The sequence below is a fragment of the Talpa occidentalis genome, unplaced genomic scaffold (genome assembly GCF_014898055.3).
Source record: "Talpa occidentalis isolate TD23 unplaced genomic scaffold, MPIMG_talOcc4v2.1, whole genome shotgun sequence".
In the NCBI taxonomy this organism is placed as follows: Eukaryota; Metazoa; Chordata; class Mammalia; order Eulipotyphla; family Talpidae; genus Talpa; species Talpa occidentalis.
In genome coordinates this window covers 49,869,577-49,889,281 of record NW_026555331.1, presented here as the reverse complement: position 1 = coordinate 49,889,281, position 19,705 = coordinate 49,869,577, and the positions used below count along the sequence as shown (strand labels likewise).

The 19,705-nt window shown below is 38.4% G+C and overlaps 1 protein-coding gene across 1 annotated transcript; it reads left to right on the top strand.

Annotated features, from left to right (window-relative positions):
- The first annotated feature begins 3,876 nt into the window (after positions 1-3,876).
- Positions 3,877-19,138, top strand: LY96 (lymphocyte antigen 96). Its single transcript, XM_037505708.2, has 5 exons — positions 3,877-4,069; positions 7,927-8,016; positions 13,688-13,816; positions 17,866-17,918; positions 18,605-19,138. The coding sequence occupies exons 1-5, from the start codon at positions 3,958-3,960 to the stop codon at positions 18,701-18,703; spliced, it is 483 nt and encodes a 160-aa protein (XP_037361605.1). The 5' UTR covers positions 3,877-3,957; the 3' UTR covers positions 18,704-19,138.
- Positions 19,139-19,705: the final 567 nt, after the last annotated feature.

The following is a 19,705-nucleotide window of genomic DNA, read 5'->3' as shown; positions in this document are numbered from 1 at the left end:
CCAAGTTATTCAGTGTTTAATTTTTAAGCAAGTAATTTTCCATGCCATGTACTTAACAATATTCTTATACGTATAATTTATTGCCCAGTGTATATTCCATAAGGTTTTTTCTTTTTATGACCAAGAACAAAAAACAAAGGGATGTTTAATCTTCAGCCCCACAGTGTGAGGCACAAGGAATCTTCGGCCCCATGGTGTGAGGCTCTTTAAAAGTCTTCGGCCCCACAGTGTGAGGCCCTTTCTCTTCAGCCCCATGGTGTGAGGCTCTTTGAGCTTTGGCCCCACAGTGTGAGGCCCTTTTCTTAGCTGCTTGCCAGTGTTTTACCTGGCTGGGGCAGCAAGGCTCCCTGCAGCAAAAATCTGTTTCCTTTTTTTAAAGATTTATTTATGCATGCAAGAACTGGGGCACAGACCAGAGGTGTGGGGGGTGAGAGGATTCACTAGAGACAGAGTGGGAAACAGAACAGGCAGATTGAAATACCCTGCTGAAGGGAGCAGCGGGTGAGTCAGGAGAGTCTGCTGTGCCATGTGGGTAGCTACCTGGTCAGGGATTGAACTCGAGCTACAGTGGCTACAGATAGCTTCATAGGTTGAGTCATAACCCCTTGCACCACCAGGGAGGCCCAAAATCTATTTCATTAATGTAGATTTTATTATACTAAAAGGCTTCAGCTTTCAGAAACAAATAACAAAATGGCTGTTAGGTATGAATGATAGTCTTATACACGTTTGTTAAAATTGTGTTTTATTTTCAGAACATTTATTGTTGCTGCTTATTGAGAAATTCAAACATTCAAAAGTAGAAGAGTGAAATCAATGAGCCAACGTGAGATTCAACAGTTACTAATTTGTGGCTAACACTTTCATCTAGACCTCAGCCACTTGTACTACCTTTATTTGGAAACAAATCCCAAACGATATTTAAGAAATACTTCATTTTTCAATTCTACAAGCTAGGATTTAAAAAATGTGTAGCCGTAGTACCATTATAATACCTAAATTGTACCCAATGTTATCAAGTAACTAGGCTGCTCTAATTTCCAATTGTTTCGTAAATCTACCCCATATTTTGTTTGGATGAAGATTCAAGTAAAGACACCTTATTCACAACAATTGTTGAAATGTCTTTGAGGCTCTTCTGATCTATGTGCCCCTCCATTTCTTTTACTTCTTCCCCCACCCTACAAATTGTTGCAGAAACTTTGTTTGCCCTTTGCATTTCTTATGGTCTGGATTTTCTAATTGTATCCCCAAAGTGTAGTTTAACATGTTTCTCTGTCTTCTGTATTTCCTATAAATTGGTAATTAGAATTGAGGCTTCATCAGATTGAGGTTTGATGATTTTGGACAAAGCTAAATCATAGGTGATGTTGATTGTATTAGTTATTGTTGTGTGACAAATTACACCTGAAACTTAGAAACTTAAAACAATAAATAATCTGCATAGTGTCTGCTGATTGGTAATTCAGGAGTGACTTAGCTGAGTGGATCCAGTATAGTTTTAATTTAATGAGATTGCAGTCAAGATACCAGCTAGTGATGTTTCCTTCTGAAGGCTAGACAGTGACTCACTCACATGTTTAATAAGTTGGTGCTAGCTTTTTTGCAGAAGGCTTCAATTTCTCATCACCTGGGTCTCTCCTTAGGGGCTACTTACTTTCCCCAGAGCAATTAATCCAGGAGAGCAAGGTGGAAACCACATGTCTTATGATCTACCTTGGAAGTTGTACATTGTTATTGTGCAATATTTTGTCATTTGCAGTTAGCTTTATTCATAGTTGGAAGGAACTACACATGGATTTCTATACCAGGAAGTAAAGATCATCATGGAGAATGGTTACGAGTGTTCAGCCATCAAGAGGTATACAGTGTCTCTCCGTAATGTTAGCAACCATTGATGGCCAATGCCCAAGTCCTGTATATGCAGACTGTAAATGTAGGATGAATGTTCATGTCAAGATGTTCATGTCCCAATCACTGGATGCTGTGAATATTATGTAGCAAAAGAGATTTTGTGGATGGCTTTTTTTTTTTTTAATAAAAGTATGTTTATTGAGGTAATGTTGGTTTACAACACTCTATGTTTTAGGGGTATAGGTTCACACCTCTACAAATATGTATTATCACACCATGCCCACCACCAAAGCCCCAACAATCCTCCACCCTAGTCCATTGGCCCTGTCCCCTTGTAAATGGATTTTGAATTGGGGAGATTATACTGGATTATCCAAAGGGGTCTTTATAAAGGAAAGGCAGGGGATAAGAGGAAAAGGCAATGTGATAATGGAGGCAGAAATGAGAACATTGAACTTTGAAGATGGAAGAATGCAAGGACTGCAGCTCCATGAGCTAAAAGGCAAGGACATGAATTCTTCCCCCAGAGTCTCCACAGGGAATCAGCTCTCCTGACACTTTGACTTTAGTCCAGTGAAACTGATTTTGGACTTCTGACCTTGAGAACTGTAAGAGAATACATTTGAATTGTTTGAAGTCACCAAGTTTGTTGTTATTTGTTATAGCTGTAATAAGAAACCTCATCTTTGGTTGGAGAGACTGTCTTCAAATAGGTTATCCAATATGATTATATATTACAAGCTCATCTTATACATTTTCTGACCCAGATAAGGATTCAGTAGTTTCTCCAGAGTCTTGGTTCTTTTAGTGAGCAATGGTATTTTGTGACCACTCAGGGCATTCATGGATTCCATCCCCCTCAACGTTTTAAAAAAATCAGTTGCTGTGCAACAGATCTCTAGAACTTTTTCTTTCTTTTAAAAAAAAAAAATATTTATTTATTTATGCATACAAGAACTGGGGTGTAAGCCAGAGGTGTGGGGGCTGGTGAGAGGAATCACCAGAGAGAGTGGGGAGTAGAACAGGCAGTACTACTTAAATACACTATTGAGGGGGAGCAGCGGGTAAGGGAGAAGAATGCTTAGCCATGTGGGTTGCTCCCTGGTGGCCCCAGGGATCCAACTCATGTTGATCAAACTAGTGCTGCAGTGGCTGGTGATAGCTTGATAGCTTTAACCCCTGCGTCACCAGGGAGGCCCCTCTAGAACTCTTTCATCTTGCAAACCTGAAACTCAATACCTGTTGAACAACTTCTCATTCCACCATCCCTCACCATGGAATTTTGCCATTTTAGAAGAAAGGAAAATAGCACAGTTCTTAGGTAAAACTTTTTGCAACATACAATTATTTTCTTCTAGAGCTGTGCAATTTTAGGCCCTAACTTCATGCTATTTTTGGCTTCTAATCCCAAACTATTTCCTATAAAGGATTTCAAGTAGCAAGACATTTTAAAGGATTAGCTATTTTTCTAGAACGGAGTGAGAGTTTTGAAATGAAATATATGTTGCACATGAACTAATGATCATGCCACTATTGGGCTCAAAACAGTCTCTGGACCTATAGTTTGCTTATGTGAATGAATTCTTAAGTCTGGTGGGGTCCCCAGCCACAATGCATAATAAAATTGGTGACCGGAGACTTGGTCTCATCCATCCTGGCTCTGTCCCATGATTGAAACTGTTCCTGGGCACAAATAGTTTGTGTAAGACTGTTAAGAACAATAGGTCCAGGTCTCTGGACCATGAGAAATTTTTGTCTAAAGAGTTTGTGGGGGTAAAACAGCAATGAACTCTAAAGGAGACATGCAGACTGATTTTGTTACCACTAACGAGGAAATCTCTCTCTGTCTTTTTTAATTTTAAAAAACCCTAGTCACTCATTTGCATCAAGTGTTACAAAAAAGTACATTCTAAATCACTTTTCTCCCTTACAGGAAATGCTCAAGTATAACATACACACAAAAAGGAGGAAACAGTTGGCTAGGAACTCAGATATCATGTGACTGATGACTAAGTAAAACATTTTCCACTTACTGAAAGGGAAGAATCTGATGATTAGTTACTGATCCTCTTTGCATTTAAAAATTTTTGGAGATACTAAATCATGTTCCCATTTATGCTTTTTTCTACCCTGTTTTCTTCCACATTTACTGATCCTGGGGAGCAACGCTGGGTCTGCAACTCTTCTGATGCAAGTGTTTGGTATTCCTACTGTGGTAAGTAAAACAGCAAGAACAAGTAATCGTAGTGTCAACCAAGAGGGGTAATTTTTCACAGGAGCCTCACTCTGCTGTTGCTGGGACACAGGAAATGACAGTGTGGTCTAGCTGCTTCTTCGGACAGGAAAAGTGATAGCTGGTTATGGCCCTGTGTGAATTTTCTTGACTTTTCATGGACCTCATGAATCAAAAATGTGTTGTATTTGCGCTCCAAGTATATCTGTTGCTTCCTGTGGTCAGTTAGCTTTCTCTTAAACCCAGTTTCAGATTCTTCCCAATTTCAATAGAAATTAGGATTTTGTGTTTCACTTGTGTCCCAAGACTTACTAGTTCTTGAGAGGCTAGAAGAGTCATTGTTGCCTCCTGGAATCGGTTATTGCTCTAGGCTATGACTAAACAGTGTGGGACATATAACAGGTGCTCTATGAAGCATTTAATTATCACTATAAAGTGATTTTTGAGACCCCGTGCAATCATTTTTCAGATTGCATGTGAGTCTAGTTCGGTCACTTCCTGTGTGAGCTTTAGCAAAGTACTTAGACTCTCTGTGTCCTAGCTTCTTTTTTTCATTTCTCCTTTTTTTTTTTGTTTCTTTTTATATATTTAATTTTATTTTCCCCTAGCTTTTCAATTTGCAAAATGAAAGTGATTTTATGACCAATTTACAGGGCTTGTTATTGGGTAAAGTTTTTAGCACACAGCCACAGAGAAATGATAATATTCGTTACTTTTAAACAAAAATCAACCATATCTTAGTGCAATCAACTGGTTGTATCACCGTTTTTGTTGGTTGCTTCCTCTTTACCTACCCACATCTGCTGGTCTCAAGGTACACCTTCAGCCACTGTTTTGGTCTGGTACCTTCTGTTGCATTGCTCATCATGGACTGGTGGCCCTTTTCTACACAGTAGCAACATCAGGAAGGCTTAAAAGGGCTACTTTCCAAGATACTAGACCTTTGAGATTCTCTGGGGAAAAAAGACTTTTTACCTAATCATATGGGGAGAGATTTACAATTGTGCCTTGAATTCTGAGAAGCTCTACAATAAAGAAGCCTATTTAATCCACAAATTGAAATTTTATTTTATTTTTTTGCATGTATGTTGACTGTCCTGTGAAACATGTTACGGCAAATGGTAATATAAAGCTACTTCTGGGAGATTAGAGTAATTGCCAGGTATGAGAACAATATTTAAGTAGATAACCAATCTCACACTTGAGCCTTTTTTTCCTATTTGTGGATTGTGCTAAATTTGCTATCAATTTATCTGTGAAATTTCTCTGTCACACAAGATCAATTTACATCCCCTTTTCCAGGAAGACCCTCAGGCCTTCTCTCCTCTCCTTTGGCCCTTCTGTACCACTTGTTGAATATGCCTTCTCTGTGCTACACTTCATCTGGTCTTATGTCAAACTTCATAGCATTGTTTAATTTTTATCTTTTAGTAAAAATAACTTTTTTAAAAGATTTATTTATTTATACATACAAGAGCTGGGTACAGGCTAGAGGTGCAGGGGGGGTGAGAGGATTCACCAGAGACAGAGTGGGGAGCAGAACAGGAGGACTGACTGAAATACACTGCTGAGGGGAGTGGTGGGTGAGACAGGAGAGGTCTGCTGTGCCATGTGGGTCACCTCCCTGGCTTGGGATCAAACTTGTGCTGCAGTGGCTGTAGATAGCTTCAGTGCTGAGACATAACCCCTTGTGCCACCTGGGAGGCCCAGTAACAATAACTTGATTTGTCTTTTGATTTGTTTTTTGAGGGAGGCTCTTACATCTTTCTCTCTAATGCTGGGAAATCCTGGGGTTCCTTTCTATTGCTTCATAGATACACAACAGTGAGGAATAATGGACTCTGCTTGGTGCCAACCCCACTGCCCTGTCACACACTTCCCCACCATCCCTGCAGAGCCCAAAATGTGTTGTGCACTGGAAGAATTGATGTCTAGAAATTACTGTGAGGTTGCTAGTGACAACAACCATCCCTGATTCAGTTCTTTCTGTGAGGCTGATTTTCTTTTGAGTAAGCTACTAGACATATGCAGTGTATTAATTTGCTAGGGCTGCCATAACAAAACACCACAGACTGGAAGATTTAAACAACAGAAATTTAGTTCTCACAGTTCTGGAAGCCTGAAGGGTCAAGGGTCAATAGGTTTGGTGTCATCTTGCCGGGTGCTCACATGACCTTTGTCAATAGGTTTGGTGTCATCTTGCCGGGTGCTCACATGACCTCTTCTCAAAACGACTTGGATCATATTGCATTAGGGTGCAAACTAGCAGCCTTATTTTGACTAATTTTCCTCTTTAAATGTGCTATCTTTAAATACAGTCACAATTTAAGGTGCTAGGACAAAGATGTCAGCATATGAATTTACAGGGGACATAATTATACCCATAAGGTACAACAACTTCAAGGTTTGGCTATTCTATTTTTCAGCTTTGGAAAAGGCAGAAAACGTGGGTATGTGAGTCAGTCCCCAGAGCCCTACATAAGCCCTCCTGCAACCCAGAGTTATCAGACTCAATCCTAACTTTTTCTTTTGCTGTAGTGGTCCAGAAACTCAAGGAATCAATGGATTATTTAATTAAACAAATATTCACTGAGTGTATAGCTTATTCTAGGCACTATAGTGAGCAACAAATATAAAATCTCTGCCCTCATGGAGTTTCCATCAGTAAAATATTCCTCATGTCAGGTGGTGGCAATTGCTATAAAAGAAAAACAAAGCAGGGGAGGGGCCAGAGGGTACAGAGTGAGGAGTGGGGTTGTATTTTAAATTAGGCCAAGGAAGGCCTCACTGAGAAGATGACTTTTTTAAAAAAAGATTTATTTATTGGGCCTCCCTGGTGGCGCAGGCGGTTGAGCGCAGTGCTGTGAAGCTGTGCAGCCTCTGCAGTGTCGGTTTGATCCCCGCAGGCCTTAGAGCAACCCATATTGTGCAGCAGACTCCTGTCTCGCCTGCTGCTCCCCTCAGCAGTGTATTTTGTCAGTCTGCTGTTCTGTTCCCCGCTCTATCTCTGGTGAATCCTCTCACCCTCCCACGCATTTGGCCTGTACCCCAGCTCTTCTATAAATAATAAAAAAAAGATTTATTTATTTATGCATACAAGAGCTGGGGTGTAGACCAGAGGGGTGTGTGTGTGTGTGTGTGTGTGTGTGTGTGTGAGAGAGAGAGAGAGAGAGAGAGAGAGAGAGAGAGAGAGAGAGAGAAAGAGAGAGAGGATTAACCAGAGACAGAATGGGGAACAGAACAGGTGGATTGACTGAGACACACTGCTGAGGGGAGCAGCGGGCAAGACAGGAGAGGTCTGCTGTGCCATGTGGGTCACCTCCCAGACCCCAGGGATTGAACTTGTGCTGCAGTAGCTGTGAATTGCTTCATAGTGCTGATACTTAACCCCTTGCACCACCAGGGAGGCCCAGAAGGTGACATTTAACAAGGACCAGATATTGCTGAGAGAAAGCGAGTCATGCAGATATCTAAGGGGAACGGTGGAGGAAAGGCAAGCACAAAGACTCTGAGGTGGAGTCTTGGGGATATAGCAAGGTGGTCTTGGGGATATAGCAAGGAGACCCAAATGACTGCAATGGAAGTGAGCGAGGGGGGACAATGAAGTCATCGAAAAAAAACGGGGATTGCTGAATTGTTGTGTTTTAGGGGAATGGGGCCCTTCGGCTTTGTACTCTGTCATCTTGCTGATGTCATTCTTCTGGGGAAGGAAAAATTTTTAACCATCTTCAATGTTTCTTATTTTATAATTTTAATGCTAAAGCTATCTTTTGGGAATTTAAGTTAGAATACTACACTTACTGGAAATAATTTATTGATGTTATCTTTATTTCATTTAGATAACATAAACTACCATATTGCAGTTAATGTTACTCCCTGTATAACATTGAAGAGAAGCAGTGGATATCTGCACATTTTTTACATTCCAAGTAAGTATAAAGTTTTGTTTTCACAGATGATAAATGATTGTAGATATACTTGTATTAGTTTTCTGTTGCTGTGTAACAAAATACCACAGTCTTATTGACTTAACACAGTTTATATTTACTGTCTAACAGTCTTTATGTGTTAGTAGTCTGGGATTTCCTACAGGTTTCAATCAGCTTGCAATCAAGTCACTGGCCAGGATGGGGGTCTCTTCTGAAAGCTCATTTAAGGAAAGATCCACTTCTAAACTCGTGTAGTTGTTGACAATTTTCAGTTCCTTTGCCACACAGGTCTTTCAACATAGTTTCTTGCCTCATCAAAGCCAGCAATAGGCACACCCAGCTAATAAGACAGAATTCAGAATCTTCGGTAGCCTAGTCATGTAAGTGTTGTACAGTGTGATTTCCCTAGAAAGGGGAGGTCCCAGATTTCTTGCCCTACTTGAGGAAAGCTCATGGGGAGGAGAAGCTAGAAAGACTGGGAGAAAGAAGGGAAGAGCAGGACTAGAATACTGAAGGAGGCACGTGGAGCAGAGAGACATGTGAAGAAGCTGTGCTTGCCTCTCAACCTTGGACTTGCACCAGGGAATTGGGGCACATGGAAAGAGACACTTTAGGGAGAGAGATGTGGGTAAAAGACCTATAGGGAGGCTAAAAATGGCAGCCTTTATCTTGATTTGTATTTTGATTTTGCTCTTTTCCATTCAGATATGCTTGGTCCCTTCTGCCCCTTTCCTATGGGTCCCCCCAACATTCTAAGCTGCCTTAGACTGTGGCAAGATTTTGGCCTCAGGCGCCCTGTTTTGGGCCAACCCTGTTTGCCTGGGCATTTACCCATGAGGGAATGGTTGACTTTGGGTATTTAATTGGAGCCTATTTTAACTAATTATTCTTTCTTTTCTCAATTGCACACTAATTGTATTAAAGTTCTTTTCCATTGAAGCACTTATGCACTTAGAGGATATTTTGTCTTTATAGGGCAGAACCCATTTAGAGCAGGCAGGTTTGGGGATCCTGGGGGATCCTTCATTCTGCCCAATAACAGAGTCCCTCCATCACCTTTGTTATATTTGATTTGTTGGAAGCAAATCTCTAGGTTAACTCACAATCATGGGTAAGGCATTTTTAGTGGTATGTGGGGTATACATGGTAATTAACTTGAGATTTCTAACAATGTCATAGGTATATTCTTTTTAAATCATTAACTATTCAGTTGATAAGTAAAGTTGGGTTCTACTAGTTAAATATCTGTGTGTAAGATAACTTTTTCTAGAAAAAAAAATGAAGATAATGGAATAAAGTAGGCAATTTTAAAGTTTTGTTTTGAATTGTGTCTGTTTTCCTCTCTGTGATTCTACTTGTTATTAGGTTAGTCAAAATTAAATTGGGTAATGGTGATAGCTTGGGGCTGCACTATGAAAACACATAAAATTTTCATCCTTTCCTATCAGTCAGCTTTGTTGCCTGTAAGCCCTAAGATTTCGGGAAATGTTGAAGGTAAGAATCATCACTATCATTATTGTTTTCATTAACACTATTATCAATTACATCCTAGCTTATATTTGAAGTTTATACTTTACAAAATAATTTCACATAAATAAGCTTAAAGAAACATTTCCCCCCTGGTTTTAATCTTCCAGTTTACAAAAAATGTTAGTTGACAACCTACAAGTCACTGGGTTTTATAGATAATAAACTCGTGTTTTAGTTTTCCTTAAAAAAACTACATCCATTTATTCTTTAGAAAAAACTCAATAAAAGCATATTATATTTCAATGTGCTAGTTACTGTGAGCTCACTGATAAGACATTCTCTTGACTGTCAGGAAAGTCTCAGTGCAATAGGAGGGAAAGATTTATAGATAATATGGTATGATAAGTAAAATGATAGAAGTAAGACAGTGGTAGCACAGAAAAGAATAGTTAGTTTTGTTCTACTTTGTTGGCCAAGGGTAAATGAAATTATCTTTATGATTTCTTTATGATTTCTTCCTTTTTTCTCAGGTTTTGTTTTCTGATCTTTGTGTTCTGCTTTACCTCCAGACATTTGGCAGATATGATTATTTACATAATGAATGGCCTCATTTTTTAATTTTAAAAAATTTTTAAATTTTTTTTAATAATTCTAAATTTTATTTTTATATTCCCCATACAATTACAACCCCCTTATTTTGACCCCAAGCCCTCCTTTCCCCGGCCCCCACCCCCCATAGAGCTGTCTCTTGTTCTTAGTTATTTGTTGATTTTGATATTTTCTTTCTTATAGTTATTCTTTTTCCTGGTCCCTTATTTAAATTTTCTAGATTCCTGCTATGAGTGAGACCATCCGGTATTTTTCTTTTTCTTTCTGGCTTATTTTGCTGAGCATGATCCCTTCCAGCGCCATCCATGTTGCTGCAAATTGCATGTGTTTATCTTTTTTGAATGCTGAGTAATATTCCATGGCGTATATGTGCCACATCTTCTTGATCCAGTCATCTATTTTTGGGCATTTGGGTTGTTTCCAAAGCTTAGCTATTGTAAACAGTGCTGCTATAAACATAGGGGTGCAGGTGCTCTTTGAAATTGATGTTTCTGTGTCCTTTGGGTAAATACCTTGGAGTGGAATTGCTGGATCATATGGAAGTGCTATGTTTAGTAGGTCAAGACATCTCCACACAGCTCTCCATAGTGGTTGGACCAGTTTGCACTCCCACCAACAGTGCAGGAGAGTTCCTTTTTCTCCACAACCTGGCCAACATTTGTTGTTGCTAGTTTTTTGAATATGTGCCATTCTCACTGTTGTAAGATAGTATCTAATGGTAGTTTTGATTTGCATTTCCCTGATTACAAGTGATGTTGAACATTTTTTCAAGAGAACCCATTGTCTTTACACACAGGAAGCAGGATGTATCCTCCAAGCCCAAATAATAATACAGTACAGTATCATTAGTATTCTCTGAAAAGTAGATGCCAAGAAGTAATTAGATATAAGAGAGACTTACTGGCAGGAATGCTTGCGAATAATGAAGAAGTCAGAGTATTCAAGGAGAGGATTCAGATTGAGATGAAGGTCTTATATCTTTGAAATGAGAGAAGGCAAATTTGCTAGAATTAAGTCATCAGAACAAAGTGCATCTGGAAACCACTCAGCCAGGTGGGGAGACTAGAGTAAAGATGTCAGGGAGAAGTAGGCTGGCTCTGGTGTATAGTGCTCCATCTTTATAGGAGCAACCTGGGAGAGTTTGGCCTTTGGATGAGAGCTGAGATGGATCTGAAGGTGTGGAAGCTGGAAGCTGTCTGCCAACTGCCCTCTCCTCAGCAGGTTCATTGGAAGGAAGGTTTGAGTGGCATACCTTATGACTACCACAAACACCTTAATCATTCACTAAATATGGCATTTATATAGCATTATATTAATTAAGTAACAAAAGAATTATTCAGTCATAGTTTTCATAGTGCTTTGCATTTATGACCCAAGTCTTCCTAGAATATGCTAGATTGTCTGTATAAAGTGTGGGGCCACATACATGGAAATCAACATTATATTTATGACCCTATTGCTAATTAAATTCAGTAGAGGTGTAAGTACAACCTGAATGAAATATAGATTAGGAATGGAAATGATTCATTTAGAGACTTTATACTTTTGCTGGTAAATTACTTGTGTAATATTAACTGTTTGGAAAATAAACAAAACTGAACCATAAGCCTCCCTCAAAGTTATTTCTGGAAGTCCCTAGAGTTTTCTTAGGAGAGATTCATACTGGGCAGAAGGAGGGGTATCCTGGGACTCCCAATTCTGCCCGCTCTAAATGGGTTCTGAAATCCTCCGCACCAAGACAAAACATATTTAGTGCATAAGCCCTTCAATAGAAAGGAACTTTAATACAATATATGTGTGATAGAGAGAAGAGCAGAGAAAGAATATAGTTTAATATTTCCCCCCCAGAAACACCGGAGTCACCCATCCCATCATGGGTAAATGCCCAGGCAAACTGGGTTGGCCCAAAGCAGGGCCTCTGAGGCCCAAAAGCTTGCCACAGTCTAAGGCAACTTCTGGTGGGGACCCACAGGAAAGGGGCAGATGGAGAAAGGCAAATCTGGATGGAAAAGATCAAAATCAAAATACAAATCAAGATAAAGGCTGCCATTTTTAGCCTCCCTATAGGTCTCTTACCCACATCTCAGTCTCTTTAAAGTATCTCCTTCCCTGTGCCCCAGTTCCCTGGTGCAAGTCTAAAGCTGAGAGGCAAGTGGGCCTTCTTCACATGTCTCTACTCCACATGCCTCATCTCTGCCCCTTTCCAAGTCTTCCTCAGCTTCCCCTTGCCACTCGGCTCCACCCTTCATTAGATGGGTAGGGAAACTGGAACCTCCTCTTTTTAGGGAGAGAATTCTTTGTAATAATTCATCTCTGTAACAATGGGACAATTGTTTGAAACAGCTCTTATGATCTTCTCCACACTTTATCTGGAGAGTAGAAACATGGAGATAAATTAGGAAGTTTGGTGGTACTTTAGGTTCGGAGAAATATCTTAAGACAGAGATAGTGGGATAAAAAGGAGGCTATTAAGAGTTACTGGGATGGAGGAATGCTAGAGCTGATTTGGTGATGAACATGAGAGAATCAATTTTAAATATGTTAAATGAGGTAACTGAGTAACATTTGGGCAGAGATATTGAATATGCATATGGGACAGATGCTCATGAAAAAGGTAGAGACTAGAGATGATGATTTGAGAATTATCACCTTGTGTGGTACTTTAGCCAAGGAGTGTGCAGAGTAAAAGTTGGAGGGAACTGAGTACAGAACCCTAAGAAAAGAGGAATCAGAAGCTAGACTGAGGAGATGCTGTCAGAAGAGTTGAGGAGAACTAGAAGAATGCCAAAGGAAGGAAAGTTTTCTTTTGATTATGGCTACAATGAGTTCTGGGTGATATTTGTAGGAAAATATTTTCCATGAGGTAGTGGTTACAATAATTGTTTCATTATTAAAAGATTGTATATCTGTTCCAGTTTGGCCAACTGAATAACTTAGATGAGTTGAACAAAATGAATTGTTTAGTGGAATTTCCCATGTTAATTGGCAATGAGGAGATCATGGAGAAATTTTGTTCTCTAGGAAATCTTTCATCAGACTTCTAAACAAGTGGACTTGAGTTGATTATCATCCCTTTCTTTGCTTTCTTTTGAAAATAGAAATTATGTAGGGATAGCATAGGGCACATTTTAATCAAACAATAAATGTTACTTATTACTTTTAAAAACCTCTTTTTTTTTAATGATTTTTCTCAATTTGTCGCTTTTTTCTTTCTTTCTTTCTTTCTTTCTTTCTTTCTTTTTTAATAGAGGCATGTTTATTTATTTATTTATTCATTTGTTCGTTCGTCTTGTCTACACATGCACTGGGTACAGTCAGAAGTGCGGGAGGGCGAGAGAATTCACCAGAGCCAGAGCAGGGAGCAGAGCAGGCAGAAGGACCGAAGTACACTGCTGAGGGGAGCAGCGGGCGGCAGGAGAGGTCTGCGCGCCATGTGGGACCCTCCTCCGGTGGCCGGGGAGCAGCCGGGGATCGAACCGGCGCCACAATGGCCGCGGGCAGCTTCGCAACCCAGCGCTCAACCGCTGCGCCACCGGGGAGGCCCTAAAAACCTCTTATTTGAGGAGCTAATGTGATTTTTTTTCTTTTTCAGGAAGAAACATAGAAAATTTGTATTTCAATCTCTATTTATCTCTTTACTCCATGAAATATCCAATACGCACAGAAATTATATGCCAAGGAGCTGATGATATTTATTCATTTTGTGGAGCTCAAAAGGGAGGTAAGCATTCAATTAATATTTTCTTTATGAGAATTTTATGAAAGCTAGATACACTGAAAATGTGAAGTTCCTTTTTTGAAAATAATTGTTTATTTCCATCCAAATTTTTAATTAGTAACTTAAACACCAGTTTATGATTAATTATTAAGACGACTTTAAGTGTGTTTGAAAGGATATTAAAATATTTGAATTGTTCAGATTAATAATGCATTTTTGCCTTGCTTATGGATCTCTTTTTTCTAAATATTACATTTGATATTTTTATAGAAGTTCACTACATTTTTATTTTTTTATTTTTAATTTTTTTTTCAAGATTTATTTATTTATGCATCCAAGAGCTGGGGCACAGGGAGTGCAGGGGGTGAGAGGATCCACCAGAGACAGAGTGGGGAACAGAACAGGCAGATTAACTGAAATAACTGCTGAGGGGAGCAGTGGGGGAGACAGGAGAAGTCTGCCTTGCCATGTGGGTTTCTCCCTGGCTAGCCAGGGATCGAACTCATGCTGCAGAGGCTGCAGATTGCTTCATAGTGCGGTGCTGAACCCCTTGTGCCACCAAGGAGGCCCTAGATTTTTATTTTTAATGCAACTACATTGGAGTCTTCAGAGTCTCCCTTCCTTTTTTCTACCTTTCAATTGTTCACAGAATCATAAAATTTTAGAGTTTAGGACCTTAAATTTCATTTGTTACAAAACCATGTATTTTTCCTTAATATTTGTAAACTAGTATTTTAAATACTTTCAAGACTGCAAATATGATACTGTCACATTACCAAAAATTAGAAAGTATAAACAAGAAAAAAGTCACAGAATCATATTTCTAAAGACTTTTTGTGGTATTTCTTTCTTGGTTTTTTTTTTTAAATCTATGCATATTGTTTATGTACTTGTAAGTATACTATATCACAACTGGTTTCTTCTTTTTAAATTTATTTATATATATTTTACATCATTATTCATTTTTAAACAATGCTTTCTTCTCCCCGCCTCCCCCCCACCAGGTGTAGTCTCCATGGAATTTCCTTCACCAACACCCGGTGAACCATCACCATAGTCCCCCATGCTCCTCCTTCCCTCCATCTGACCCCTCTCCCTCCCCTTCCCCTGTAGGATATCTCTGGTTTATAATTGTTTTTGTTTTGTTTTGTTGTTTTGTATTGTTATTTTTTCCCCTGATATCTTATTTGATTCCCCTATATTCCTCCTATAAGTGAAACCATCTGATATTTTTCTTTTTTCTTCTGACTTATTTCATGGAGCATAATTCCTTCTAGCTCCATTCATGTTGCTGTGAATGTCATAAGTTTATCTTTTTTGATTGCTAAGTAGTATTCTATTGTGTATGTATACCACATCTTCTTGATCCAATCATCTATTTTTGGGCATTTGGGTTGTTTCCAGGTTTTGCCTATTATGAGTAGTGCTGCAATAAATATAGTGATACAACTGTTTTTTTTTTTTTTTTAATAGAGGCATGTTTTTTTTATTTATTTGTTTGTTTGTTTGTTTTGTTTATGCATGCACTGGGTACAGTCAGAAGCGCGGGAGGGTGAGAGAATTCACCAGAGCCAGAGCAGGGAGCAGAGCAGGCAGAAGGACCGAAGTACACTGCTGAGGGGAGCAGCGGGCGGCAGGAGAGGTCTGCGCGCCATGTGGGACCCTCCTCCAGTGGCCAGGGAGCAGCCGGGGATCGAACAAGTGCCGCAGAGGCCACGGGCAGCTTCGCAACCCAGCGCTCAACCGCTGCGCCACCAGGGAGACCCTGATACAACTGTTCTTTTGAATAAATGTTTTTGTGTCCTTTGGGTAGATCCCTAGGAGTGGAATTGCGGGGTAATATGGTAGCTCCATTTTTAGTAGTCTGAGGAAACTCCAGACAGTTTTCTATAGTGGTTGGACCAGTTTGCACTCCCACCAGCAGTGTAGGAAAGTTCCTTTTTCACCACATCCTTGCCAACATTTGTTGTTGCTTGTTTTTTTGATATGTGCCATTCTCTCTGGTGTAAGTTGGTATCTCATTGTTATTTTGTTATTTTGATTGTAAGGGATGTTGAACATTTTTTCATATGCCTGTTGGCTATTTGCATTTCCTCTTTAGAGAAATGCCTTTTAAGTTCTCCTGCCCATTTCTTGACTGGATTGTTTACTTTGTTTTTGTTGAGTTGTGTGAGTTCTTGTATATCTTTGTGATCAATCCCTTATCAGTTGTATGGAGTGCAAAGAATTTTTCCCAATCAGTGGGGTGTCTCTTTGTTTTGTTTAATGTCTCTTTTGCTGTACAGAAACTTTTCAGTTTGATGTAATCCTAGATGTTTATCTTTTCCTTCACTTTCTTTGCTTTGGATGATGAGTCTTTTAAGATGTTACTGAGATGTATGTCTTGTAGTGTTTTACCTGTATTTTCTTCTATGTATTTTATGGTTTCAGTCTTACGTCCAGATCTTTTATCCATTTTGAGTTGATTTTTGTGCCTGGTGAGAGGTAGTAGTCTAATTTCATTCTTTTGCATGTGGTGGTCCTCTTTTCCCAGCACCATTTATCGAACAAACTATCCTTGTTCCATTCCATATTCTTTGCTCCTGTGTCAAAGATTAGTTGTCCATATATATGTGGCTTTATTTATGGGCTTTTTATTCGGTTCCATTGGTCTGTGTGTCTGTTTTGTTCCAGTACTACACTGTTTTAATTATTATGGCTTTGTAGTATAGTTTGAAGTTTGGAGGTGTGATACCTCCATTTTCCTTTGTTTTTGTCAGTAAGGCTTTGGCTATTTACAGTTTTTTGTGGTTCCATATGAATTTTAGCAGTATTTGTTCTATTTCTTTGAAGAATGTCATTGAGGTTTTTATTGGAATAGTGTTGAATCTGTAAATTGCTTTTGGTAGGATAGACATTTTAATAATGTTAATTCTTCCAATCCATGAGCAGGGGATATCTTTCCATTTCTTTGTATCTTCTATTTCCTTTAACAGTGGGTTTTTTTTTTTTTTTTTTATAGAGGCATGTTATTTATTTATTTATTTGTTTGTTTCTTTGTTTTGTTTATACATGCACTGGGTACACTCAGAAGTGCGGGAGGGTGAGAGTATTCACCAGAGCCAGAGTGGGGAGCAGAGCAGGCAGAAGGACCGAAGTACACTGCTGAGGGGAGCAGCGGGCGGCAGGAGAGGTCTGCCCGCCATGTGGGACCCTCCTCCGGTGGCCGGGGAGCAGCCGGGGATCGAACCGGTGCCGCATAGTCTGCGGGCAGCTTTGCAATCCAGCGCTCAACCGCTGCACCACCGGGGAGGCCCGTCCTTTAACAATGTTTTATAATTTTCTTTGTATAGGTCCTTCACCTCTTCTGTTAGGTTTATTCGCAAGTATTTGATTTTTTTTTGTCTCATACAATTGGTTTCTTCTTAAAAATTAATTTATTTACATGGGTTGACTAGATAATCCATGTTCAAAAATCAGAGTATAAATGTTATTCAATGAAACATCTTCCATGGAAGATGTGCCTTGGTTTACTTAACCATTCTCTGGACATGTAGTTTCATTCTGATATTTTTAATAATAATGGTATTGTAATAAATATATTTCTTCATACAAATTTTGTTTATTTTAGATTTGAATATTTTCATGTTTGGAAGGAGTTACTGATCATTTGCAGAAAGATTTCTGAGTTAAATGGTCTAAATGTAGTTGTGGTTTTGTTTGCAAAAGAACAAACTGCTTTCCTTAAGGATTGTACCAAATGTGCCAGCAATGTATATGTAAATAATAGTTTAATAGCTTAATCTTTTTCTTGTTAACATTGGGTATTTTTATTTTTAAAAAATGGACTTTACAAGTTTACATCCCCTAAGGAATGAGACATAGACTGGGATAGAGGAAGGCTTGGCAGAGGAGGCCACAGGAGAAGTTATAGCCAGGATATAAGATTCATTATGTCTCTGTAATTTTGCTTGGAACTGCTAGTAATAAAAGTAAAGAGGTGCATTAAATACTACAAAAAAATCATCTAATTATGACCAGTAACTCTTTTTAATTTTGCATTTTGTTTGCAGAGACTGTGCATACAAAAGTACGATTCTCCTTCACGGGAGTACAATTTTCTAAGGTATTGCTCCAGAGACACTTTGTATGTTCTTAATCTTTTGGCATAACACATCTGTTAAGATTTGAAATTAGCAATAAGCAACTTCTAAAATATTGACTCAGGATTAAGATGTTTGAGATTTTTTTAAACTTTTGTTTGGCTTTGGGTATTTCAAAATATGGAAAAATCACACAAAAGAAAGATCTTTTCCACTTTATTTTCCCTCTCTAACATACTTGGTCAAAAGTAATGTTCATTATTAACACATTGAATGATCTTTGCATGAAAATTATGCATGACAACTGGGTACAATTCATTAACTGTATATAGCACAGCAACTACTTCCGTGAGTAATAGCAAATGCAATTAAAGATATTTGTTTTAGAAACCTAAGAATGAAATTTATGTTTTATTTTTGGTTACTATTTTAAAATAAATCTTAATAATGGTATTCTTTATTTATTATTACATATGTCTAATGTTTGAAAAATCTCATTGACTAGTTTCAAAAGTTATTAAAAATCACCTAATAGGGAATTAAATGAGTTTTATACTCTGAATTCAAAGACATACAAAACTTCATCTCATTAGAAAACTGAGAAAATGATAACCAGTTCAATTGAAATGGCTTCCTCCTACTAAAATTCTTTAAACGTCTTAAACATTAGATGCATTTACCATTTTATATTACTTGTGTTTTATTTTAGGGGCGATACAAACTTCTTGCAGAAGCCATCAGCGGGAGTACTGAAGATAGGCTCTTTTGCTTGAATTTTACTGTTATACATCGCCCCAACTCCAATTAAAATAAATCAATCATATTTTTATCTTTTGAAGTTTTATTCTTCACTTTAAACTTTTTTTTGTATGGTGTATTAATTTTTTTTGTTGCCATAAAACATTACCACAGACTGGGTGGCTTAAACAACCAACATTTATTTTCTCGTAGTTCTGAAGGCTGGAGATCTGAGATGAGTGGTGGTGGGACTGGTTTCCTCAGGTTTCTTTCAACATGCCCATGTTATGAAAGACAAAGAGATATTGAGACATGGCAGCTAAATGAAATAAGCGACTGTGAGGTTGATCTTCACCCAAATAGAACTGTTTATAAAGGAACTAGTAAGACAATTACTGAAACTGAAACATGGGCTATAGATTAAATTTAAATTCCTGTAAAGTTTTCTGAATCTACTGTGAACCTGTGATTCTGACTGGTTAATGTAGGTCTGAGTGTGCTATTATTCTTGCTACTTTTCTATAAATTTGAAATTACTTAAAATCTAAAATTATTAAAATATTTAAAATTATTTAAAAATAAAATAAATTATTTTAAAAAACTACATAAAAGGAGTGCTGGTTTCGTTCGTTTCTAGTCATACTAACAGAATTTGAGATATGGACTCACCCAAATTTCTGCACCTTATTACAAGAGCACACACATTCCAACAGGAGCATAGTACTTAGGTATGAGGTTACATTAGGAATGAATGAATCTTGTAGAAGCAATTTCTTTTTGTTTTTTTTAATAAATGCAAGTTTATAAGCATATATATCTCATGTATATAAAGGAGATACCCAGGAAAAATGAGTAACTCCTAGGCTGGCCTGCCCATCTGCTTCCTTCCCCCCTACTTTATTCCTTTACTCCTTTTTGGTGTTTTTAAGAAAGTATTTTTTTTTTTAAAGATTTGTTTATTTATACAAGAACTGGTGTATAGTCAGAGGCGCGGGTGGGTGCAAGAATTCACCAGAGACAGAGCGGGGAGCAGAACAGGCAGATGGACCGAAGACACTGCTGAGGGGAGCAG